Raw genomic sequence first — 27034 nt, forward strand, 5'->3', positions numbered from 1 at the left:
ATCCTCAAACAAACTATCGTATTCAACACTAACAATAAATGGCACATTTTTTAGGTAAAATTTAATTGTGGATCAACTTATAAGAAATATATGAAAACCATATTTGGGCATTTAGAGAGAATAATTTTTAAGATTATTGTATGCTTGGAATCTACTATATCGTGTGCTTTATTATACATGCACTACTCTAATTAAGTGTCATGGGGGGTTGATGTTTGTCTTTATTTTCCATCTACCTTTATCCAATGATTGTCCCTTCCATGATATTAGCCTTATGACATGTATGAGATTGAACACCTTATGGCACTACAATGTATTTTCATGTACATATGCAAGTCTTGTTGACTCACTTTTTCAGTTGCCTCTCACCTCACCCTTGTATGCATTAAGGCGGTTTTCTCATGTTGATTCTTTTGCTTCCTTGGTTCGATGCAATGAGCTATGTATTTAGTATTTGATCCTATGTACTAGGTAGGTGCAATGGTTCGGTACTTATGCAATTTGGTGAGATTGATCATTTACCATATCGACACTTCTCTTTTGGTTCCTATTTTGGATACATCCTTTCATGTTTGATTGATCAGCTCTTCAGGCTTTGGTGTTTTATATCATTTGTATCTTCAAGTTCAATTGTTTGCCTTTATGTGCCTCCTGGTTCGAGTAGTGTCATATGATGGCACTCATGCAAATTATAGTCTTCTCTGCCTAGTCAGGTTCTATTTAGTGGAGGTTTTTCAAATCAACAATTACTTTTGATAAAGCTTTGCAACTTCTTCAAGCTTCACTGGTGTTCTTCATTATCATCATTTTTGTCCTATCTTCTGGAATATTTTTTACTTTGGAGGCTTCTATAGACCTTCACTGATTTTTTCAACATTCTTTCTCTCTTTTTGGAGTAGGATTTTTTTCATGTGGTTTTCTTTATTTCTCCTCTTTACAGAGATTTGGTTGTGATTGGGTACCTTATCAAGCCTTGTTGTTTGGACCCATAGTTGTTTTTAGTAGTAGTTTCTATGTTTTTAGCTACTCCATAAAGTTTATCTTAGGGGGTGTTAGAGTAATGAGGTATTTTCTCATTAATTAAATCATTTTGATTTGATTATTAAGTCACTTATCATCTCTAATTTAGTTAAGTTAAACATCAGACATTTAATATTAATTTTTTTATTAATTATTATAATGCAACCAAGGTTAGTTACCTTTTAGGGTTTTGATCTCCGTTTATAACGATAGATCTCTCTTGTAATCTAACATCATTCAATATAATTGCAATTCTCTTTTTTCACATCAGCAATGTCTCCTCTTTCATGAATCAGGCTTCATAGCTTTATTTCTCTCTTTCTGTGACAACAAGTATTTGCATGCAAGTGTTTTTTGGGAGATGTGGGTTGAGCTTTCTTCATCTTCAATAGAAAGTTCTATTTTCTATGGAATATGGTAACATTAGTTGATATATATAATTCCCACCTATTGATAGAAGATAGGCTTATAAACTCAGTTTGTGCATTCAACCTGTAGTTTCCAAGTATTGGTCAATGATGAATGTTTGGTATACCAATTTAAGGAGTAAATGGTTTTGGGTTGCAATGGCTTAAATAGTTGGGGACAATGACCAATTTTCAATACTTGTATATTACTTTTGGTACAGTTTGATAAAAATATGAACTTAAAGCGATACATTCATCACCAAGTCAAGTAGCATGGAGAAATAACTTTTAAGAGGTTCTTGTGGCATATTGGTACAATTCATTTTGTTTAAGCGTACGACAAGAAAAACTACTCTTGAATTTCAAGAGATAATTGAATACCATCAACAAGCTTTTCATTAACAATGAAAATTGAATTATACTCAATAAATATCCTCATAACAAACTATCATATTCAATACTAACAATAAATGCCACATTCTTTAAGTAAAATTTAATTGTGGGTCAAATTACAAGAAATATATGAAAACTATATTTGGACATTTAGAAAGAATAATTTTTAAGATCACAACCTTACAAGCAACTAGCACTCAAACATTAAAATATCAACTAGCACTCAAACATTAAAATATCAAGCCCACACTTAAATGTTATGGTCCTCCTAATACCCTCCATTATATAGGAAGCATATCTTTAAAAAATCCTTGCATCTCACAAACTCTCTCAAAATTCATCTCATTCTTCATGTCTCTTGTTTAGGTGAAATTAAAGGTAAGAATAGTTTATTTCAACAAGTCCTTTAAGTTGGGAGAAAGAGAAATCATATTTAAGCAAATAGAAAAAGAAAAAAACATTGACAAATAACTGAAAAAGTCATCTATGAATTTCTAATCAAAAAGAAGAATACAGTAATACCATAGAAAGATGAATAAGTCACTTGTATTGAAAGTACTAAAAATATGCTTAAATTTTTATTTTTCCAATTGTAATAATCTAACCTAAAGACTTCATTTATTTACTTAATTCTATAAGTCATTTTAATTTAACCTAAAAACTTCAATTAAGTTACCTAATCCTTTAGACTATCTTAACTAAAATGGAGGAAAACAAAACTCTCTCAAACAACTACTATAAATTATAAATATCAAATCCATAATCATTATTTTCTGATTACTAGAGGTTCACCCCCCTTTAGGTTGTTTTTTTACATTTATTTCCAATAAATATTTGACATATTCTTAGCTAGATTACATTTATCTAACACACACACACCTCTTTGAGGGAATTTATTGACTGGCAGAGAATAACGAAATATTCAACTCATAATTGTTCCTTTTAGAAATGTAATTATGGACAGTTATTTCAATTATCTTAAAGATATTTGATGTTAAATACTTATAAAGTCAAACGCAAAAAGAGTCTTGTACGAGTCATCACTTAGGCTCAATTTGGTTGTTGGAAGATGAGGGCCAAAATTGGGTTATGAGGGCCAAAACCAGGTTTTGGAGCTAAAAATGGGCATTTGGTTGCTTAAACTTATAATCTAATTTTCAATTTCGTCTTTCAATTTTGGGCCAAAATTGGATGATGCATCTTCCAACGAAATCAAGACCTGATTTTGGATTTTATGAATGGTTTTTTATTTATTTTTAACGTTTTTTGTGATCACTTCTTTGTGAATTTGTATTATGAATACATTTTGATAAAATCGTCAAATGTGCGATTTTTTGGGATTTCTTGCTAGGCAATTTTTTGGGATTTCTAAATATTAATGTTAAATATAGTTTATTCATTATTATTTTAACTTATGTCTAATCTTAAATGTAATAAATTCAAGTGTTTTTTTCTTATTTATTTTTTGTTAAGTTAAACTGAATTACCAATACATTTTGTTTTATGTTTTTAAAATAATGTAGTTAAATTAGTATTTTGTGTTTCATAAATTTAATATTTTTAAAATTAAAAATCAAATTTATTTTTATTTTTATTTTTAAGAGGCAGAAGCCATGATTAATTATTGTGTATTATCATTAATTATTATTTTATTAAGCAGGATAGATTCAAACCTAAGACCTCTTCGATAAGAGGCTCACAATATACCATTGTGTTGTAGGCTCTTGCCTTATTTATATTTATTTTTAAAATGTGATATTCTTCTATAAAAATTTCAAATCTATGTTGTAATGTTAATCTATTTTAAAAATTTATTAAATATAATTATATTTTTAAAATATTATAATAAATTATATAAAGTGAGTTTAATGTCAATTTTTTAAAAAAATTTAACCTTGTCAAACTTCATAGTAGTTGAACTTGAACTCGAACTTCTTGGAGGACAGCTATGGAGTTTCTATGTTTTGCATGAGGCAGCTTTGAAAACGATTCCAATTCCAATTTCTAAATCGACAATCAAACTCAAACTTGATTTGTATATTCATCTTCCGTGTCAACCAAATGGTTCAACTATCTTACCAAATGAAAAACTAAGTTTTTGAAAACCTAGTTATGAGATAATAAAGTTTTGAACCATATTCCTCTTCCCCAACCAAACAGGGCCTTAATTTTTAATTTGTTATTAAGTTTGTATGAGAGAATATGCGCTATGGATCTAATACACTCCGTCTTATACATAATAAAAAATGATACATTTTTCAATATATTACTTTATATAAACATGACCGGAGAAACTATTGAAATACTCATTTAGCCCTTCATGTAATGAACTTCCAAACAACTATATCAGATTAACTCGTGAGGAAAGGCCAACACCTTTTCTAATTTGTATCACTCAAGAAAACGGCAGAGTCTGCAATACACACTAAATTGTTATGACTACACGAGTGTTCCGCTATACCAAGCAGAGCGCCGAAACATGGTTTGCTAAAAAAATAAAAACTCAACAGAACTGCAATCAGCTTATAGAATAAAACCGAAGAACTAGTGCACATAAAGATCTGTGAAAAATAGAAAGCTCTTGAGGAGTGCCCTCTAGTTAGGAACACAATAAATGCAAGTACCACCAAAAATCTTGAGAAAGCTGAAAGTCTCCATGTTTCGCATTTGTTGTGTCAGCAATTCTGATTTAGCACTCCTCTCTAGCAATTTGCATATAAACTTCAAAAAAATACACCCTGTGATAAAGCGCACTTGATAGAAATAAAGTAAATATTGTATCTGCCGTGGATGCAAGTTTTGAAATGGCATTATAACATCTTGTAAAAAAATTAATACCATGGTTGTCCATTCATCAATTCAACGTCTAACCTTCTGCTAAACACTATGACCGTCAGATATAGCTCCCCTGATACTCCTACCAAAGCATGAATAAATATTCTCAACCCATGATTTTCAAGTATATCACAAAGGCACGGGTTCATAAATATACTGAAGCAATTGAAATGATCTGAATATAAAACAAACAAAAAATGTTTTCCTCTGTCCAGCAATAAGGACTCAGTTAATGGCTTGACCACTAAACTCTAGAATCAATTGCTGACAATGAAGATTCATTTTATACCAGATTTGTATTCCAGCCATGCGAATTTGGCAAAATCCATTTTCAACAGCAACTTCCTCAACTTTATTCTGAGGGGAAAAAATTCAATCAAAATTTGACACAGCCTAATACTCAAATCTTAATCTATTTGAGCATTCACTATCCATGACAGTTTCTTTCAAGGTTTGAAGACAACAGAACACCCCATCTTTGCGCTACTATCAAGGGCTTTGGTGTCAACCTCTCCAGAAAATGTAATAAAAGATTTTGGAAACCACTCGTGCTGAATCAGTCCGGCTGCCTTTCCATAGTTATTAAGGCGTGTCTTCACTAATGTCAGCGGGTCCAGAGCATACTGCATTCCTATGGTAAATGAATCCTCATTCTTTGAAAAACTATGTGATATCTCTGCTCCAATAGCAGTCTTTGTTAGAGGACTCACAGTGTGCAAGTAAGATGCCTTCAAGGTATCAAACTTGTCGGTTCTGCAAATGGACCATTTTCAGTAAGAAATTAATGTTTCTAGAAAATGCTCTCATCATAAGATCGTCATTAATATATTTTGATTATAGATGGCCATTTTTCATAAAAACATTATAGTTATCCTCCTACCAAATAGATAAATTGTTTGAATATTTAGAAATGACAAGATGAAAACCTACAAGGTAAAAGAAGTGACAAAATCGGGCTTCAAAAAACTTAAGCCTGCATCATATTTAATGAGGTTCCGTGATGCAGTGTCAAAGGCAACCTCGCCTCCTACAGAAAAGTTTCCATTTCCAATGACTCCTGAGAAGTTTGCAATAGGAGTTGCTGTCAACCCGATGCTTGTACTAATCCCTGCATTAGGATGCAGGTATTGTAGCTCAGCCTGATACCAACAGTGTAAGAAAATTGTGAGAAAAACATTTATGATAATCAATTCAGCATCACTCAATCAAATTTTAAACATCCAATAATTTTGTTAAGTCCCAGGTAGCACACAAAACAATTTTGCATCATACTGCCAAAAACCTTTTTTGGGATTGACACAGCCAATCAAAAGATGCAAAATGTTTTCATTTAATTGGGAAAAAAGGAAAAATTTGCATTAGAAGAGATAAGAGTGCTCTTCTTTTTTATTTCATGCCAAACTGTGATTAAATCATTATTTATGTATTTCTTGGGCCTTCGGGATCTTGAAATTCCAAAAACTCAATATCCAGGCCACCAGAACTCACAATTTTTTCCAGATATTTGCTGTTATGATTTGCATAAATTTAATCTTCTGATTGCGGACACTCGTTAAAAATGCTGAAATACTGCAAAGATTAAAATCTTGTACAGAAGCAATATAAAAACCAGAATAAAACACAACAGTAATGACACTGCTTTAGCAAATTTTCCCACCACTTTGTACAAGTTTTTGGCAAAGCCTGCAACTGACCATCATCAATCTGAAGTCACTGGCAGAGAATTATTTAGAAGATATTTTATCTAGCAGAACAGAATGAAGCCATGTACAGCAGATTTATTGCTGGGAAACTAAAAGAATATTACTGTAGAAAATATTCCCTGCAATTGATCTACACCATGACAATCGTCCAGCATTTGGTGGAAATAAAAACAGAAATACTAAATTTCATTTTTTTAAAATTAGTATACTAGTAAACAGAGCCCAGACATGATAGGAACAGGATATTGCTTCAATAATATTAGAACATAGACTGAGCAGGAAACTATCTATTCAATTCACACTCAAACTAAATATGCTATACACCCTCATAGAACTGAACAATATCTGAATAGAAAAGAAAATATATAAATAAGCTTCACAAGAATGCTTGGATGCTAACACAGATTTTGTTTCTATGGGGGGCTTAGGTCTGCAAGGAATAGCTTCGCCGGATTAGGTGAACTGCACTCAGCCAAAACTGAGTTATCAGAATGCTCATCCATCACCCCCATAGACTATCCGTGAGAATGTCTTTTCCTGTGTCCTTGTCATCATTGATAACCACCACCTACACAATTTTTTTTAAATCTAACGAAAACCAAAGACAGAGAAGACATGTCATAAACCATCAGATTAAGCCCTTAAAAGATCTCGCTACCAATAAAAACATTCATATGTGCAACATCACTTTCATGATTCGAAATTCAAAAAATTAAAGAACAAAGAGACAATATGTTGAGAAGCTCAACCCACATCTATATAAGCCACCTGGGTCCGGGCATTACTATTCATTTTCAAAGGACGGTCCCTTGGGTGCCTTCATTTTTCATTTCCTAATCAAATATGTGAGATCAATTCACTGTTATTACATGCATGATACGACCAATCAATACAGATAGGATTTACACCAGGTGAGATCCAACCACACAGTGGAATTAGATAATTTCTTCTACTGTTCAAATGTTTATTTCCTGTGCACCTCTAATTTTGTTGAAAGTTGGAGCGGTAAACATGTCACACTGACCAGAAAGAGAATTATCAATACCTCAATCAGGACGGGGAATCAGCTATACAGACACTCGAATTTGATCCCAACCTTAATGTCAAACCCACTCAAATTTTACCTCAACCTTAATCTCAAACACAAACCAAAGGGATAAAAGGAATGATATTAATGGCAAATTAATCCACCATTAATGTAGGCTTCAGAATAAAAGCGAATTTCTGTTTATGTGGAGAACCATTCCAGGTTAAGGTGGCAACTTCTTTCCCTCCCTGACAAGGGATAAAAGACGGTTGTAGGCAAGGCTAACTTTGTAGGTTCAAATAATTGCAGAACAAAAAGAAAAAATAGAAAAAAATACCTCAAAGTTGCACTAGTATAACTCAACCCATTTCATGAAATGCAAGCTCAACCTAGAAAAATAATTGGATCAACCTCTTGTTCCAATAGTCCTGTCCTTGCCAGCAACATAGGTATAAAAATCTACATGGGCTTCATTAATGGATACCTCAAAAAGTTTAGAGTTCCCGGTGATAGTTCTAATCTATGTCACAGGATTTGCCGAATTTCATCCATGAAGTTTGAATTTCAGCAAATTTTTACCCTTTCCAAACTTCATCCGAATTTTATGAAATTTAATATAATAGTGTTATTTATAATAAGATTATTTTATTTTAAAATAATATTAAGTTATTTAGTTTAATTATTTTAATTTAGCAATGTAAAACTATTTTGACAATTTTGTGGATATATTACTTATATTTAAATATAGATAAATATATATACGTTCAATTTAATGTCGATTTTTTTTCCGAATTTTTACCCTTGCCGAATGTCATCCGAATTTTATGATCGACGAACTCGAATTCAAATTCAAACCTTGTGACTTAGGTTCTAATTCTAAAGATTAAATGTGTCAAATGTGGGAGAGCGAGAAGCCAAAGTCCTAGACATAGGGCTTAAACCATATCTTTCCATGGGAAACATCTGCAAGGGTCCGAATAAAGGCACATCATTCCTAAAGAAAGTACAAGTCTTTCCAGCCAAGGAAACAGTGTTGACAATATTCTGAGGCAGATGAAAATAGTTCAAATAAGGGTCATAATAAAAGACCTTACTTCCTGAGACTTGCATCCTAGGACAGCAGGCTATAGGCGATGCAATTCATCCTCTGTTCTAAACTACGCTAACATCAAATAAATGTGCCCACATAAACTAACTGGAACACACCTATGAGAGTTCAGCACATGGCACCTTGACCGAATAAAAGGAAAAAGCACCGAGTACACAATCCCCATGATGTACTAAGAACAAACATGCCAAGGCGAGAGAGCGAATGCCCCAGAAAGAAAATGCTACAATATACACCCCTCAACTACAACTTACAAGCCATAGGGTCTCGTTCTCAGAAAAAGTAGAGCTCTGCAAATAGTACAGTTTATTTCCTCACCTAAAGTACAGAAGTCCAATATTCCCAACCTCTTTCAAAATACCAGTCATCAGGGCTTTATATAACAACTCTTGGTCAAGATGGCCTAAGAACGATTACAATTAGTTGCAATCAAACAGCACGCCAAGAAATCTAGCATATACCACTTGATTTCCTGAGTTGCAGGCAAATGCTTGAATATTATTGGTCCATCACAGCATGACTGTCAAATTGGCTCCAACTGCAAAGGCAAGACAGCATGATCAGAGTCACCATGATTGCGCAGGCAAATCCAAGCACTTAAAAGTGAACAACCATCTCGAAAGTCATTAGTTGTAAGGCTTTGTCCCGAAGAGGATGCTCCCAGAATGTGCATCAGCAAGGCGCCTTGAAACAGGGTTGTCCAAAGGGACACGTGGTGGTCAGTTGAAGCTTAAGGGAAGTGCATCTTTCGTGGGGTGATTAAAAAAACTCTGACAAGCTGACGTGTGTCAGCCAGCATCGGCACTATTTTGAAGCCACAACCATTTCTCACAAGGCAAAGACCAAAGGTGAAACCGTGGACTGCTCCGAAGCGGTGTTGAGGAACCTACATTTTGGCGACTTTTAGGGGATCTCAGACTGCAGAGAACAAACCTCAAAATCTTTGGTTTCGCAGACCAAGGCCTTATCCATTGGGCTGCAAAACAACTGAGCTTTGATTTCTCGGATCCGCTATCACTATTATTTAAACAAACATCTGAGGCGAAAAAACCTACATGCAAAAGGCAAAGATCAGAGTTCCCCTATTTTAAAGAAAGCGACAACATTTATTCAAGGTGCCGATCAAACCAGAGGACTTAAAACCTGACGCCACTGCAAGGAGAAGCTTCTAAGAGAAAAAGGGAAATGGTACAAAGCCCCAAACAACATTAGCTGAAAAATGCTGAGATAATGTTTCTAAAACAAGGAGCCAAGGCAGCTAAGTTGCTAACCAATGTCCTCAAAGGAAAAGGGGACACCAAAAACTGGAAACAAGCGGTTGCATTTGATTACGGCTTCGTAATGAAACTTTAAATTTGATACCCCACTAAAATAACATGTCCAACTAGCACTCCAGATTAATTAGTCATTAAGTGAAAGTAGATCATCCAGGGATTTGTGTGTACAGAGGGGGGGCAATTCTTCCCTTTACTAAGAGGAAGAAATGGTTTTCACTAGCCCGCTAGACTATGTGGGTGAGGTATTATCCCATAGCCGATCAGATAGAACCTCGCTGCCAGTCAACGTCCAAATCCCTGACGAGGTTATCGCCTTGATAACCATTTATAGTGCTCTAATGTTAGTCTGGTGTCATAGCCCCAGTAGAGTTGCTAAAGTAGCCTGAACTTTGCATTTTTACACTATTTTTTACTTTTGTTCAATTCTGCTTTATGCCCTTTGGCGTTAATATGCATGAGTGATTATGACATGATCCCTCCAAGTTGGCTGTAAAGGCGGTAGCAGGACACCTCTGATTGTGAATGAAAGACATCTCATCCTCATTATTACAGGTATTTAATCGTGGAGTCTGCGAAATCCAGGCTGGACATCACCACTTTCATGAAACGACAAGTATTGATGCATAAATATTGCGAAAAATTGTTCATGCGTACAGGATATCAAATATAATTTTTCATTTTAAGTAGATATTAAATGCGGTTACCTTTTTCCGGAGTTCAAGGAGTACTACCTTCCTCTAGTGACACTACCAATAGCTAAAACTTGGCTTTTCCATCCCAAAAGTAGACAAGTGGCAATTCTTGGAAAATAGGTGAGGTGCTTTTGCAAAATTGAAACGGCATTCTCTCAGAAGAATTAAATGCAAAATGCTTGCAGCAATAATCACTTGCTCTATAGAAGGGTAATCATTCTCAAAAGGTGGCATAGCATTTGCAGGCCCTGAGAGTTCGAGCAAAGATTAGGTTAGCTTAGCCTATAGATAATGACACTCATGTGAGATTAGCCAGCCCACTGCCTCAAGAGCCTTTCCTCAGGCTCCTGGATGATGACCACCTAGCTATGTTGGTCAGGACTGATGATAAATTGGTCCTTACAGCCCTGAAATGGATACTTGTCAAGGATTTTCTTCATTACGAAGACCAGTATAGGCTGAACACTTGACATTTTGTTGAGTTTCGAAAGCTCTTTGTTAGATTTGAGGAAATCTAGGGTCACAATTGTCTTCCTTGGAGTGCAAATGTTTGGAAAGGCTTTCTGTAAGGGGCTTGAGGACGTGCTTGCGCAAGAGGGCATGAGGTTGCAATTGGCAACCGACCTCAAGATTTATCTGGAGACGAGTGAGGTGGTGTCGTTGGTGACATTTGTTATGAACTTCCACTACCACCCCTTAACATTCGTCATTGCTACGTGAGGCATAGGGTCGAATTCCTTAAGGAATACCTTGACCCCAACGTGAAAATCTTAGAGGAAGCAATATAAGAGTTCTATCTCAGGGTAATCTTCGAGCAAATATGGTACACACCATCTGGGTCAAGGAGTAGGGGGTCTTCAAACTCGGAAGATAACTTGGCAAGGAGTGGAGATGACTCCCAAATGACAACCCTGGTTCAACGAAGCTTGACCTCCACACAGAACAAAAATATTTTGCTTTAAATAGTTTGTTTTCTTTCAAAAGATGCTTAAGATATATATGTAAATGACGAAAGAATTTTGATGATTTTGTAAATTTTGCAATGTATATAATCACTGCCGATAATATAATATGTGAATTTTGGTTCGATTATCTCAGTGCCCACATACAATTCTCTTGTCATTTGTTTTTTGAAGTGCTTTACTTCTTTAGGCCTTAGCATTCTTTTAAGTTTGACCATAGAGAATCAAAATATCATAGCATAGGACTTTACTATCGCATAGAGAATGCTAATAATGTAACTTACCGAGAACGTGCAAAAATGGGAAACCCTTGTTGCCTTGGTATGTTCACTCTTTACAAACAAATGGGGGTTAGCAAAGTAACAAGACTAAAATCACCATTAAAATAGGGGAATTACAACCGATGATGATAATCATGAAGTACTGTCAACTATACATAGGACATTGGAAATATGTCCTTGCACAATGGCGCTTATTGAAACCAAACACACCACACACAAAGCAAAAAACCTAACTCTTTACACTAATTGGAACTAACTTTTTACAAGAAGCCATTATTTGGTCTTGGGAAATAGCCAAGCCTGCAACCTAATTTTTTCCTTTTAATTAACGACTCCAACAATTTGTGGCAAAAGAAGGGAAACAAGGGTATTGCCCTTCTTGGTTATGATATGTCAGAGGTGACAAAATCATGACTTAACTTGGGTACTTCCTCTAACATTACGTGTGACAGCATCTCTGTTTCTTTAATAAGACTCTCTTCATGCTCTAACGTGAGCATACATCAACAGACTAAAAAGTGAGTGGTTCCAAAAAATACTTGACTAGGCACCCACAAACCTTTGTTAAATGAGTTACTGTAGATGTGTCGATGTGTTTTGGGGGCTCGACAAAGGTGGTCCTATTTTTCGGGATGCAAGGCATGACTTTGTCTGAGTGGTCGAAGTGCTCTCATCGAGTGAAGTGCAAAACGCTTCCAACTCATCCTAGAATCACATGCCATCATCCTTTGCTTCTCCTTGCTTGTTGGATGGCTTGGGTAGTGCTTCCCACAGTGACACTTCTTTCGAAGGTGTCTCTACTTTCTCTGAGGGTGAAATGCTATCCTTGCTCCCTTGTGCCAGTTGTGGATCTTGTTGACCTTAGTTGTTGCTTTGCTTTGAGTGCCATACCACCGGGTCACCCTCAAACAGTGAAATCATATCCAGCATCAAGAACTGGAAGAACTCTAAAAACTCACTACAAACAGGTTCATCTCTTGTCTAACTTGAACTTCTATAATCTCTTCATACAAGCTATGATTCTCTATCATAGTTTCTTATGTTGAATATGACTCCTCATAAGAAGCCTCTAGCATAGCCAAAATATGCCTAAGGGTTCTCTATTATTGTTCAAGCTCAATAATCCTCAACTTGCACTGAAGATCAAACAACATCTCGAGCACTGGGAATGGGTTCCACATGATAGGGTTGCAGAGCAACCCAATCAGCATGGGTGCAGTTATTTAGGTCCATGCCCTAATTGGACCTCAACTGCTACTAGTTGTGTACACTTTCGTGTTGCATTCATGTTGAAAATCCCAAAGCATGCACTAGCTTTGGCGACTGTGTTTGGCTCTATCCCTCTGGGTGTGCCAAGAAAAACTATAAATCCACTTATTTAGCTCTCGCCTCTATGTAGGGGCAATTCTAGTAGTGTTGCAATGGTGGGAACGAGTGCGCTCCTGCAACAAAACCTCCAAGATTTTAAAAGTTGGCTCTTCGTGATTGGTGTTCAAAGAAAAGGGGCAAGGACAACCTTCAATCAAACAGCCTAAACATAGGGGAGGCAATTCATCAATTCATAGCTTTCTTGGATGGGCTTGAAATTTGTCAAGTGGCATCTGTAGGGCTCCCCCTTTTCCAGTCAAAACTTTGTGTCATCATCCAACTCCGACACAATGCACCACGTTCCCTTCATTGTTGGAAAGAAAACAAGAAGCCAAAGTCCTAGACATGGGGCTCACACACTCATATCTTGTCGTGGGAGGCATGTGCAAGTGTCAAAAGTAAGGCACATCATTCCTAAAGTGCAAGTCTTCCCAGCTAAGGACACAATGCTCAACACTATTCCGGGGCAGATACAAATAGTTCAAATAAGGGTTGTAAGAGAAGACCTCACTTCCTAAGACTTGCATCTCAAGAGAGCAAGTTGTAGGCAATGCAATTCATCCTCCGTTCTATATTAAGCTACCATAAATAAATGAACCCACATAAACTAAATGCAACACACCTATGAGAGTCAGCACATGACACATTTACTAAACAAAAGGAAAAGGCACCAAGCACACACAGTCCCAATGATTTATTAAGAACAAATAAGCTAAGGCAATGCCCTAGAAAGAAAATGCTACAATATACACCCCTAAACTACAAGCCATAGGGTCTTGTTCTCATAAAAAGTAGAACTCTGCAAATAATACAATATATTTCCTCGCCTTCCAGACAGAAGTCCAATATTTCCAACCTCTTTCAAAATACCACTTATCGAGGCTTTATAGAACAACCCTCAGTCAAGATGGCCTAAGACTGATTACAATTAGTTACAATCAATCTGCATGTCGAGAAATTTGGCATAGATTGCTCAATTTCCTGTGATGTGAGCAAATGTGTGAATCTTATTGGTCCATTGCAGCATGACTGCCAGCTACACTCCAACTACAAAAGCACAATGGCTTGATTAGAGTCACCATGATTGCACGAACAAATCCGAGTGCTTAAAAGTGAGCAGCTGTCTAGAAAAGCCATTAGTCGTGAGGCTTTGTCTGGAAGAGAATATTCCCAGAATGCATCGGCAGGCCCTATCGAAACAGTTTGGAGGGACACATGGCAACCAGTCAAAGATTGTGGGAAGCATATCCTCCATGAGATGGTAAAGAATTCTGATGGGCCCACACGTTTCAGTCAGCATCAGCAATGCTTTGAAGTTGCGACTGCTATCATGCAGCCAAGACAGAAGGTGAGAATGTCGACTTCTCAAAAGCACTATAGAAGGATCTATGCCTACTTCAAAAATAAGCCAAGCAGTTTCATGTGGTTTGGCTATTAGATATATTTTAAATGTTCATGCTTTTATAATTTTTGTTTCTTTTAAGTTGTTTAAGTTATTTTTTATGTTTTTAACTTTTTATAATTTTTAAAAAAATTGAAAATATACATATATACATACATATATGTCTGTATGTGTATATATACATAGATACACACACACACACACACACACAAATAATTTTAATAGCCACCCCTCCACTATCCTCAAAATCCAGAAAATTCTTCCCATCCCATAATACCCAGAACTAGGAGAGATGCTAAACATTACCTGCCTATCAAGTATCAAGGTCGTTCTCACTTCATAAAAAAAATCCATTTTGATCAAGCAGGTGACAGTAAATGAAATATTAAGTATGAATATTTCCAGTTTGTGCTTCTTCCAAATGCCAGAATGAGGATGTACCCTCCAGCATAGTGCAGTTGATGAATGTTTGTCATACAACAGGTCTAGAGACACAAGATTTCCACAGTCCATAATAATGTGATTTGAGCTTCTGGTTTTAACTGTGTTCTATTTTACATCAATTTTTCGAATCACTTCATGAAAATATTTTATTCTCTTAACACTCCATCCTGATAATGAATCATAGAGTATGATTTGAAGCGTCAATAAAAAACAGAACACACAATTAAAAACAGAAGCTCAAAACACATACAGAAGGTTCATCAAACCAATACAGGGAAACAATTATTGGATCTTGTGCTGTGTACATGAACCCAACCGCAGTTGCAAGACCCTTAACAGGTTTTTTCAAAGCAAGATGGCAACATTTATCAGACCTCATGTTCTGGACATTATTACAATGAGAGCTGCAAAACTCACAAATGGCATACACATTGTGGAATAACTTGCTGTCGAGTTATTCAGAAAAAATCACCATTGTCTTGCCAATTGCAAAAGCTTGTAATATTTGGAGAGCTTCAGCTACAACTTTATAGCTGTCCACCTGGAAACAGTTCTTGTCCTGCTTATTTTGACTGTCTAATTTTAGCTCTAAATTTGGCTATGATGTGAAGGCATTTGACTAGGGTTTGTAGGCTTTAAGTTTAAACAAAGCTTTGCTGGCGTTAAAGAGCATATTTTAAAATGATTTTCAGCAGTGGTAGCCTGGTAAGCTTTTCTTTTATTTGTTTACTATTTACTTTTTTAGTCATTTCCAGATTTTTGAGTGATAGCCTGAAGTCGTTTTTCAGCTTTCATCATCATGAAGTCCAGGGTTCAATGACCTCGTGTTCTAACCAATTTACAAATAATCAGACCATGCAGAACCTTACAAAAAGCAGAAAATGACAAGCGATACAACACAAATGCCTTTAAATGGGTAGATAGGCCGAATTTTGTGTTTTGTTTCTACCCTATCGTTTGAGTTTTCCTCCTCTCTATGATTTCATCAATTCTGGTTTCAGCTATTATAGCAGATGGAGGACATTATTTTTGGCCTGCAGAATATTGGAAATTGAGAACAAATATTGGGTCTGGTAGTGTAAGTTTCAAAAGTTCTTATGCTTAATGAATTTTTTGCTACTCTCAACCTCTGTCTTCAATAACTCGCATCTGTCTTAGAATACACTTTCACATGTATTCACACAATTGAAATTGCTTCCGCAATGAAATATTTGGTATTTATAAATCTCCTATTAATATATTATCATGCAAATTTCTCCCAATCCAACAAACAACTAATTTTGTTCTAATTAGTCAATTTTTTAGTATTGGATTGCTAAATTAAAATTTTAGCATTTTCCAACACAATTTTTTTTCCTGCTGTTAGCTTTGAGCCATGTAGTTAATTTAGCTGTTGAAGCTTGATCACAATATCATCATTATGAAAAACAAGGCTAAATTGCGAAGAAAGCTAAACACTAACAGAAAGATAAGTCAAAATATTGAACATTGCTATCTATCAAAAAAAAACTATTGAACATTGCTTAGGGATGGTTATCAACAAATGATGGATATCCAAACTAAATTTACTTAACAGTTGAATATGATATTGACAGGTTAAGGGTCATTTATGAATATATATTTTTCCATTTCCCATGATACCAAAGCTTGTATGTGTTTTATGTTAAGGGCATAGTGGATTGATTGAGAGGTGTGATTGATTAGTTGGCCACCCAAGTTCAAATCCTTGCTGAGCCAGGATTGCTCATTGCCCCTGCTGGTCATCTTTGCTTGTGGATTTCTACCTGAAGTGCACGATAAAGTGAGGCTGGGGACTGGGTCCCCATTTGTGCCTTCTGTTTGGGTGAGAACCTCTCTTAAATCTGTGTACATTACCAGTATAACAAAGAAAAAAAAGCATGAGCATTGATGTGCATTGTAAACAGCATCATTTTATATCAGAGTTCCCAGACTCGGACTCGGCAAGATCAACTCGGCTTGTGACTCGGCTATGACTCTGCAACGACTCGGCAAAATGAAAAAACCCTTGAAATTATATACGTCAATAATTAAACATACATACATACATATATATATATATGAGATTATATATCATATTCCATGAGTCGGGCCAAGACAGAAAAATTTGGCAAGGTCTGCTTGGCTCAGCTATTCGGACTACTCGCACGACTTGCAGAGAGTCATGGAACTCTGTTTTATATTAAGTTAATATTTGTGAGGTCATCACAAGTTTTACGTTGAACTGTGTGTCAGTTGCTTTATCATTGAATATTGTAACAATCAAATTTTCATTAAGTTTTAAGATATACATTTTCATTATTTTTTGTCATAATTTGAATTAAATAACAAAAAAATCCACCTTGCAAGTTACAAGAAATTGCATTCCCCGTTAATATGTGTAGGAAGGCTGATCCTATCCCAGGGAATGTGAAGTGGAATGAAATGGAAAAAGGGTCTGTTAAGATTGATTTTGAAAGGGCCTCAACGGGGAACTCTAGGCCGAGTGACCAGGGTGTGTGATAAGAGACCACTTGGTTAGAATCATTGTGAGGAAGCCAAATTGTTGGGGGAAACTACGAATAATATGGCAGAATTTCAGGCAGCACTACTGGGGCTAAGGCATGGAATAGCAATCAGAGGTATGCGAATCTTGGAATAATGATGAATTGTTATCTGACAGAATGCAATACCAAACTGGAAGCTAAGGAAATGGCTAAGGCCCATTCAAGCTTTAGTAAGTAAATTTGAAGAATTTGAGTCAGTTGCATATATCGTGAGGATGACCAGGTGGCAAATGAATCAGCAGAGGATGGCTGGGGATGGCATGGATGACAAAACAGCTGAGGGCAGGATAGAATATACCCAGGATGTCCAAGGTGACAAGGAAGGTATGGGACCATGATCGTTTTTCCACAAGCCTTGCAGGAATGATGGAATGCATGTACCCACTGGACATTTCAGAGGGAGGTGATGTATTATCGGTGGATTTAGTGCAAAAGGTGGATACATTCATTTTAGGATCAAGTGAGGTAAGCAAAGATATAGCTGAAATAGGGAAGGACAATGACATGTTGGTCGTTGCCTAGTCAGCACAATTGAACAATATATTATTTTGGTGTCTCTCATAAGAAGATGCATATCAGTTACCGGAAGATGGTACACATTTGTGACTATGGGTGGTGGATGAGTTAGGTCATACCATGAGTGATAAAGAACTGGTGTATCTTGGGAATGGGACTGAATAATCATCTGATATTTTGGGGACTGCTGTTAGGGTTGCGGACCAGTGGAAAAGTTATTCATTTGCATCTATTTCAAACTCAATGGTTTCCCAGTATGGACACACCTATGAGGTTAATTTGCAGGAAAAGACAGATGTCTTTTATGGGTGACATTTTGGATGAGAACTCCGACAAAGAAATTATACCTGGACTGAACTTGTTATGGGAGCAGAGGTTGCTGCTGGATTGCAGCTCAGATTGTCCAGTCAAGACCAGGGCTGCCAACAATGCACACAGCAAGAGGAAAATGGTCACCTCATAAAGTTATGTCACTTTGTTCTATCTTGCTATCGATATGCACCACAGTTCCCAAACTCAGACTTGGCTCAGACTCAGCAAGGCCAACTCGGCTATGACTTGGCAACAACTCAGCTATGACTAGGCAAAATGACAAAAACCTTGAAATTTAGAAATTTTTAATGATTTAAAGCTTGTTTCATGCACTCTTTATTGAATAAAACTTAAAGACACTATAACATCAGCAAATAATAGCTAATTTATCATCACATACATGAAAAAGGAACATAAATGATAAATCCATCGTATATGTAAAATGTAAATTGTAGCCCAGTCTATCAGGAATATAGAATTGAAACCAAAGGGATTTTGGATGAAATGAGTAAACAAACTTAAAACTTTAGACAATCCTTGTTCTGGCTTTAGTTTGACCTTAGAAAGCAAGGATATGTTATGGGGGGTTAGAATGCTAAAGATGTGCTGAATCTTGGAATTTCGCTGAGTCTGAACATTGTTTTGGAAAACCCCAAAATCTAGATTTTGCATCCTAACTCCTATGAAGCTGAAACCTATCTCAAACATCCTGACAATATTTATACAAATATAACTTAAAGTATAAAACAATTCTTATACTTAAATGTTATATTTGTATAAATCTTTCAGCCCCCTAAGCCGAGTGTTGAATTGCAAAGTAAACTTGCAAGTGTATGCTCAGACCCAGCTGAGTTATGCATGCTTCATCTCAGCAAGTTGGGCGAGTTATGCCACAAAACTCAGTGAACCGAGTTACCGAGATGACATAACTCAGCTGGGTTGACCCAGCTCGCCAACTCGCCCAACTTGCCTGACTCGCAGCAAGTTTTGGAACTCTGATATGTACAGTTGTTATGACAAGTACAACAATTGGTAAGGATCGGTGTTTTTCTCCTTGTTTAGGCCAAGTGTCATTCGAGAGAAATATTTAGATGTAAAGCTGGATGTTAGGTAGTATCAGGTAGAAAGCTTTTGTTAGGACATTATAGATTGCTACTTACTGATCCTGCATTAATATTTTTTTTTTAATATAATATAAGGATGCTGCCCTGCAGCAGCTATTTAAGGATCAAAAAAAAGGTCACAAGAATTGACATAAAATGTAAATAATACTGTTTGAATGCATAGTATTCAGATGTTTGCTTGATCTTATGCCTTTTTTCTCAGTGCCTTAACTGTAAATATTTTTTAAAAAGAATGCTCTAGCTTTTAGGAATGTGTTTTATTCTACAATCAATGCTTAATTCAACATTCAACATAAAATTGCACTTAGAGAATACAAACTAAGTTTGAGAAGGGCCACAGACCATGTGTGCTTGTGGAAATTTTAGAGAAAACTAGCATAATTGCCACAACAGAGAATCCTTAAGATCTAGAAGGGCTTCATAAACCAGGGAATCAGTCTGTGCAGCTTTTATATCTACTGTCCATGTTGAATCAAGAAATCACGTGTGTGAATTTAAGTCATGAAATATGGTTTCACACCTTGCCAGATCTCTGGTCAGGAATACTGAAGCTGAGAATAGCCTTCACACCTGGAGCCGGTTCATCAACTGTCACTGTTGAAAATATCTGTTGATCAGAAACACAGCATAAACATTGTAAAACTAGATTTGGGCAATATAAATTCATTTGATGCCAACAGAGCACCATAAAACAGGTTCATTGTTCAAAAAAAGAAATGGGCCATAAAGATAAATGCAACAAATGACAAACAATAATATTAAAATACTTTAAAAGGCATAAAGGGGACCAACTTTAAGCGAACAGAACCATCAAACCATGCAAGCATAGCCTTAGTTTTGAGGTAAACTGAGTACATAATAGCAATCTAAAACATTAGTTAAAATAAAATAGAATGTCAAACCTTGGAGTTTGGATCCACTTTAATTTCAGCTGTAATATTATCACTTTTCAGCTCTGCTTTCACATCTCCAAGAAAGCGTGCTCCTTTCTTGGTGCCAGAAGATGTAAATGCCTGGATGTGACAAACGATGCCATTAAGACCTTAGCTATGCATATGAGAAGATAGAAACAAGTGATGGCAATCTAATGTTCAAAAGAAATTATTTGCATTAAATAGCTTATCAACCAAAACTAAATAAGAAAAATAATAAAGCTTCTCCATTATATGTGTTTACACAAAGATTTCCTCCATAAGCTCCACACTAGTTCTCCAATTTTCTTATCTTCAAAAATCTAAAAATCATGCCATGTTATGTCATGCTTTAATTTGGACATCAAGTTATTACTAAGGTAATTCATAATAGATCAAGCAGCCAATTTATATTATAATTAAATGCAATACTACAATGGTCCAAGATGTTTCTGAACCTAAGCGGTCCAGGAAGGCTCTGATAATAAAGTGGTCCAAATGGGTGGGTTGGACCCATTTTAAGTTTTTAAGTTAATCACAAGGATATATGCCACAATTAGCACAAGTGCAAATGGCATAATCAATCCAGAGACAGACAAGACAAGGACTGCGACAGTGTGCACTAAAAAGATGTAGATGGTAGACAGCAGGGAAGTGGATACCAGCAACAACATGAAAACATGATGGTGGAAGTCAAATGATGCACTCATCTGGGTTCCAGCCCAATCCCAAACCTAGAAATAGATGGTATCCAACCTTTATTGTAAATATCCTAGACAGTCATGCTATTGTTAGTGGTGTTTAGATTTTTAGGGACATAGGTAGCATACAGGTAGCATACAGAAGTACACAAGTGTCGTAGGTAAACAACCAATAATGAATATAGTCTTATGGGCACTTTGTTGAGCAAATATGTGAGCGAATGAGATTCTTTCTTTTTGTGCATGGAATTGTTTTGTGAATATTTATCTAAAATACATGTGAACACTCTTAACTCTATCAAGCATCTGATGTGTTCCAAATTCCTGATATTCTCAGCCTCAAGCAAGTGCTCAAGTCTTGCACAATACACCAGGGCCATGAGACTGGTGTTCCCAGCTACACAATCTACACATGTCCACTGTATTGTATATAAAGTTAGGGATAAAAGTAAAAACAATAGAGATCTGGTGATCAGTTGCAGCTTTTATCTCAAAAAAGGGGCAACTGGGTTCAAAGACTTATTAATAATGCTGAGGAACATGCAATCATGGTAATAAATTAATAATTAAAGACATGATATTTCCACAGTCCGTGTCATGAATTTGTAAAGGTTTGAGATGCGAAAAAAGGGTATATGCAATTTGTTTCCAGAAGCATTTACAAATTCCCTGGTGCAATAACTAACTTGATCATAATATTGATAGTTTTTCTTGGTGCAATCAGATATTGTAATGTCCCTTGTCTAATTACTTGAAAATTTAAGACAATTTTTCCTTAACAATTTAATTTGAAGTTTTTTTTTCCTAGTAAGTCTTGAATCATAACGAATTTTATAGTGTGATAGAGACAATTAAAGTCTTTATTTCCGTGTGTATCAGATGAGAACTTCAAACTTTTATGACAGCATTCTTACTTGAAGAGTATCGATTATTATTCAATGATCTCAATTGAAAATACAATAATGGTGAACTTGAATATATTCTGGACTCAGTATTTTATATCCTCGCTGATGAATATGACTGTAGTTGATCGATTATTGAATGCTTGCAATTACACTATTATGGTCACTGTTTATATATCCCTTTAATGATTTCCAACTTCAATGTATTCACCGCTACAACGGATAGTAATATTACAACTGTTAATGATATGTTTTCTACCGTGCTGCAGTGCCATCTCTGACTTGCCAGTATATGCTTGCACCAAATGCCAATAGCAATTCCCTCTAAACAGAACCGATGAAGTAATCTCCGTACTTATCTAAGGTGGTGTTTGAGGTTTTATGTATTAATGCCGAGTCTAATGATGCCGTCCACTCTTTCCTGTCCTTTTCTTTCCCCCCATATGCCTCCTTTCCATCTTCTGCTGACTTCTTGTTATATTTTATTCCTATATGAGCGTGACTATTCAAAATGAAACATCGTGATTTCACCTCTTCAGATTAACTATCAATTTATGTTATTAATCTCGTTGTTATGTTTAGGGAGTATTTCTAACATAGAGACCTTAATCAAAGTAGAAACTGAGTTTTAGTTTCTGGATTTGATTGTGTGTAGCTTTTTACCATCAATGTTTCGGATCATACTGCATGATCCATCATCCGGATGCCAGAGAACAAGAAGAACAAATCATACTACATGATCCATCATCCGGATGCCAGAGAACAAGAAGAACATTTTTGTTCTTCTTGTTCTCTGGCATCCGGATGATGGATCGTGTAGTATGATCCGAAACGTTGATGGTAAAAAGCTACACACAATCAAATCCAGAAACTAAAACTCATATTCATGGATTGTGGAAATCTCATAGATCTGAAAGTAGAAACTGCTTTAATTCTCTGAGCATGTTGGACGATATTATTGCCAAGAGGTATTCGAACACCATTAACCTTTACAGAGAACTTTCTAAGGCTTGTATGTGGTTATTACAAACTCCTGTAAACGTATGTATTCATTCATTCCCACCCTTATTTTCTGCTGCTGTTCTCAAATGATCTCGATACTATGCCCTGTTTGATTTTTACTTTTCAATGGTGAAATGAGAATCAGTTTCTTGCTTCTGCGTGGTCATTGCTGTGCGTGGGTATTCTGGAGTCATAGAAATATTCTGTTCTGGAATGACAGACGTTGCACACTAGACACCATTTCAACCGCTGAGTTTGTATGGGTATTGTCACCTTTGATATCCAATATATCTGTATTGATTTTGGATATATTAATGTCACCAAGAGTTATCATGCCAAGTTATGTCATTGTGGACATTATCATAATATGAGTTACTGGTTTTGACACTTTCCATGCTTGTATTTTTTTATTATTTTTTACATTTATTTATAATATATTATATTGTATTATAGCTTGATTTATTAAAAATATAATATCATATTATATTTAATGACATTATGTCAATTAATAATATCTTTAATTATTGTATTAATGTAATTATAATATTATTATTATAGATTTGTTTCTTATTTATTATATTGATTACGTTGCTTAATCTCTTTATTATATTTATAATAGAAAATAGTAATATATTATTATTAATTTACTTTAGTTTTATTATTAAATCTTATAAATATGGGTACATGACAGTCTGCCCTTCCTCAAATTGCTTGTCCTCAAGCAATATGAATTACTCGTCTATTCAATGATCTCAGTTGAAAATACAATAATGGTGAACTTGAATATGTTCTGGACTTGGTATTTTATATCCTCGCTGATAAATATGACTGTAGTTGATTGATTATTGAATGCTTGCAATTACAATATCATGGTCACTGTTTATATACCTCTTTAATGATTTCCAACTTCAATGTATTCACCACTACGACGGATAGTAATATTACAACTGTTATTGATATGTTTTCTGCCGTGCTGCGGTGTCATCTCTGACTTGCCAGTATATGCTTGCACCAAATGACAATGGCAATTCCCTCTAAACAGAGCCGATGAAGTAATCTCCGTACTTATCCAAGGTGGTGTTTGATGTTTTATGTATTAATGCCGAGTCTAATGATGTCGTCTACTCTTTCCTGTCCTTTTCTTTCCCCCCATATGCCTCCTTCCCATCTTCTCTTGACTTCTTTTTATATTTTATTCCTATATGAGTGCGACTATTCAAAATGAAGCATCGTGATCTCACCTCTTCAGATTAACTATCAATTTATGTTATTAATCTCGTTGTTATGTTTAGGGAGTATTTCTAACATAGAGACCTTAATCAAAATAGAAACCACTTTAATTCTCTGAGCATGTTGGACGATATTATTGCCAAGAGGTATTCGAACACCATTAACCTTTACAGAGAACTTTCTAAGGCTTGTATGTGGTTATTACAAACTCCTGTAAACGTATGTATTCATTCATTCCCACCCTTATTTTCTGCTGCTGTTCTCAAATGATCTCGATACTATGCCCTGTTTGATTTTTACTTTTCAATGGTGAAATGAGAATCAGTTTCTTGCTTCTGCGTGGTCATTGCTGTGCGTGGGTATTCTGGAGTCATAGAAATATTCTGTTCTGGAATGACAGACGTTGCACACTAGACACCATTTCAATTGCTGAGTTTGTACGGGTATTGTCACCTTTGATATCCAATATATCTGTATTGATTTTGGATATATTAATGTCACCAAGAGTTATTGTTGCAAGTTATGTCATTGTGGACATGATCATAATATGAGTTACTGGTTTTGACACTTTCCATGCTTGTATTTTTTATTATTTTTTATATTTATTTATAATATATTATATTGTATTATAGCTTGATTTATTAAAATATAATATCATATTATATTTAATGGCATTATGTCAATTACTAATATCTTTGATTATTGTATTAATGTAATTATAATTATTAATTATAATATTATTATTACAGATTTGTTTCTTATTTATTATATTGATTACGTTGTTTAATCTCTTTATTATATTTATAATAGAAAATAGTAATATATTATTATTTATTCTATTATTAATTTCCTTTAGTTTTATTATTAAATCTTATAAATATGGGTACATGACAGATATGTTGGATACTAATTTCCAGTGAAAGAACACAATTCCATAATCATAGCATTTTCATTTAAAATTTTATCATATCAATCAAATGCACCCACTTAACAAAATATACAATGACCCAAACAGCTATGGTTCCAGGCATTATGGGTCACATGAATAGATGAACGATTTTTCACATTAATTATAAGCACTCAATGCTGTGGATACAAGTAACCGAATTGAGGAATACCCAATTACGATTTGGTGACACAGCATTGCATCAATTGTAGGATATGGAGAAGCTTTGGCGGAACTGGTACAAAGCCTTTGAATACCTCAAAGCTAATCAAAAACAACTGACAGTGATGAAGATGAACTGTTTGATCTAAAGATGAATTATATTTTCAAAAAAGTTGAAATGCAGTCCAGAATAAATGATTAATAATTTTTCAACTCATTTTAAGGGATTTCTCATTATTTGACTCTGTCGATGCTACCCATCAATTCCACACGAACAAATAAACACAGATGAATGCAACCAACAACTCTACTGCCAATCATTGAGTTGAAACGGGCTACTCAAACTTGACCTACACAAGAGATGTTTTTCAATATTCTAGCATTGTACCTACAACAAACAACACAAGATAAAATGTGATAATAGCATTATACAAAATCAAATTTGGAAGGAATAAAAGTCACTGCAGTGCCATCACTAGATAAACCATAACCAGTGTTAGCTAGGCAATTCTTCATGTTCACAACAACCTCGTTAACAGTAAGCCAACCTGATTGGTGTCAACTATGATCGTGGTGAAAGAAACCCAAATGTCTGATGGTAAATACTCAAATGCCACACGTTTTCCAGACTTTTGAACTATGTTTGGTTTCTTTCATTTGATGTTTCCAGTATCCTATTGGTTGCCTAACTCCTATATATGGTTCCTTTATGTTCGGTATGTTATCTAGTTCCAGTATCATTCATTGTGGCCATTAGCCATACACTCTGCCTATTTAAATCTTTTTATATCAATATCAATCTCCATTAAATAGCTGAAGCAATATGAATAAGGTGGCTCAAATGGCGTGAATGTTTGGAATCTGGATATCTGGAAAAGCAAAGCCTTATTCAGTTTTCTTTCCACTACAAAGAAAGCTGTCCAAGGAAATCTGTTGTAATAGCAACTGGGGTGAGGTATGTGGAAAATGTGAACCGAGAGCGTAACAAATACTTCAATTTCCCTCAATGCAATAAGGCAATTCATGACCTCGTCTAATACATAGAGCGTTAAAGAAGATGCCACAGTACGGCCTCATATCCACAGAGCATTTTAACGACAAATACTACCATGCGATGGCCCAACAGAGTGGTGAGATTACAATGTCACAATTTCAGAAAAATGTGGCATTTACATCCCAGACCCAAATTCAAAATTCATGAATGTCGCCCCCGTATACCCCCAACACCAAAAAATTCTATGTGGGACGACCAAATAATGGGCCTACCGAAACCTCGCCCAAGATCTACAATCGTCAAAAGAAAATTATCAAAGCACAATGGTTTAATAAAAGTGAAGGGCACCTATTGCCTAGGTTAAAACAAAGGAGCTTACCAGTCCATTGGATGTATAGGTAGTGATAGTGAACTTGTGATCGAAGTTGTAATCCTTGTTAAGAATATCTGCCCAATATATCCAACTACAGTTATTAAATTGTAAACAAGATATGCATACAAATAAGACAGATTAAAATAGCAATCTTGCCTCTGGTCTTCTTGCCAATGTCTGAAAACAGCCCAGGACCCTTCCCCATCACTAAAATCACCTGAACACAGAGATGAAAAATCAGAAAAAAGGAAGGAACGCGATCGAGGGTGGTAAAATGATATGTTAAAATGGATGAGAAGGATCACCTATTGATCCTCGGAATGAATTCAGACACGGTCAGTGATAGATTCCGTAACAAAAGGCTCTCTTAACAAACAT

At 35.5% G+C, this 27034-nt stretch overlaps 1 protein-coding gene across 1 annotated transcript; it reads right to left on the minus strand.

Annotated features, from left to right (window-relative positions):
• Positions 1-4799: 4799 nt before the first annotated feature.
• On the minus strand, positions 4800-27034 carry LOC149553775 (mitochondrial outer membrane protein porin of 36 kDa-like). The gene is made up of 7 exons (XM_089789133.1): positions 26962-27034; positions 26813-26873; positions 26663-26730; positions 20338-20448; positions 19956-20042; positions 5586-5794; positions 4800-5408 (listed from the first exon to the last, which is right to left on the minus strand). The coding sequence occupies exons 2-7, from the start codon at positions 26859-26861 to the stop codon at positions 5102-5104; spliced, it is 831 nt and encodes a 276-aa protein (XP_089645259.1). The 5' UTR covers positions 26862-26873; positions 26962-27034; the 3' UTR covers positions 4800-5101.

Source organism: Cupressus sempervirens, chromosome 6 (genome assembly GCF_028749045.1).
Source record: "Cupressus sempervirens isolate cs-2001-9-10 chromosome 6, ASM2874904v1, whole genome shotgun sequence".
Classification (NCBI taxonomy): Eukaryota; Viridiplantae; Streptophyta; class Pinopsida; order Cupressales; family Cupressaceae; genus Cupressus; species Cupressus sempervirens.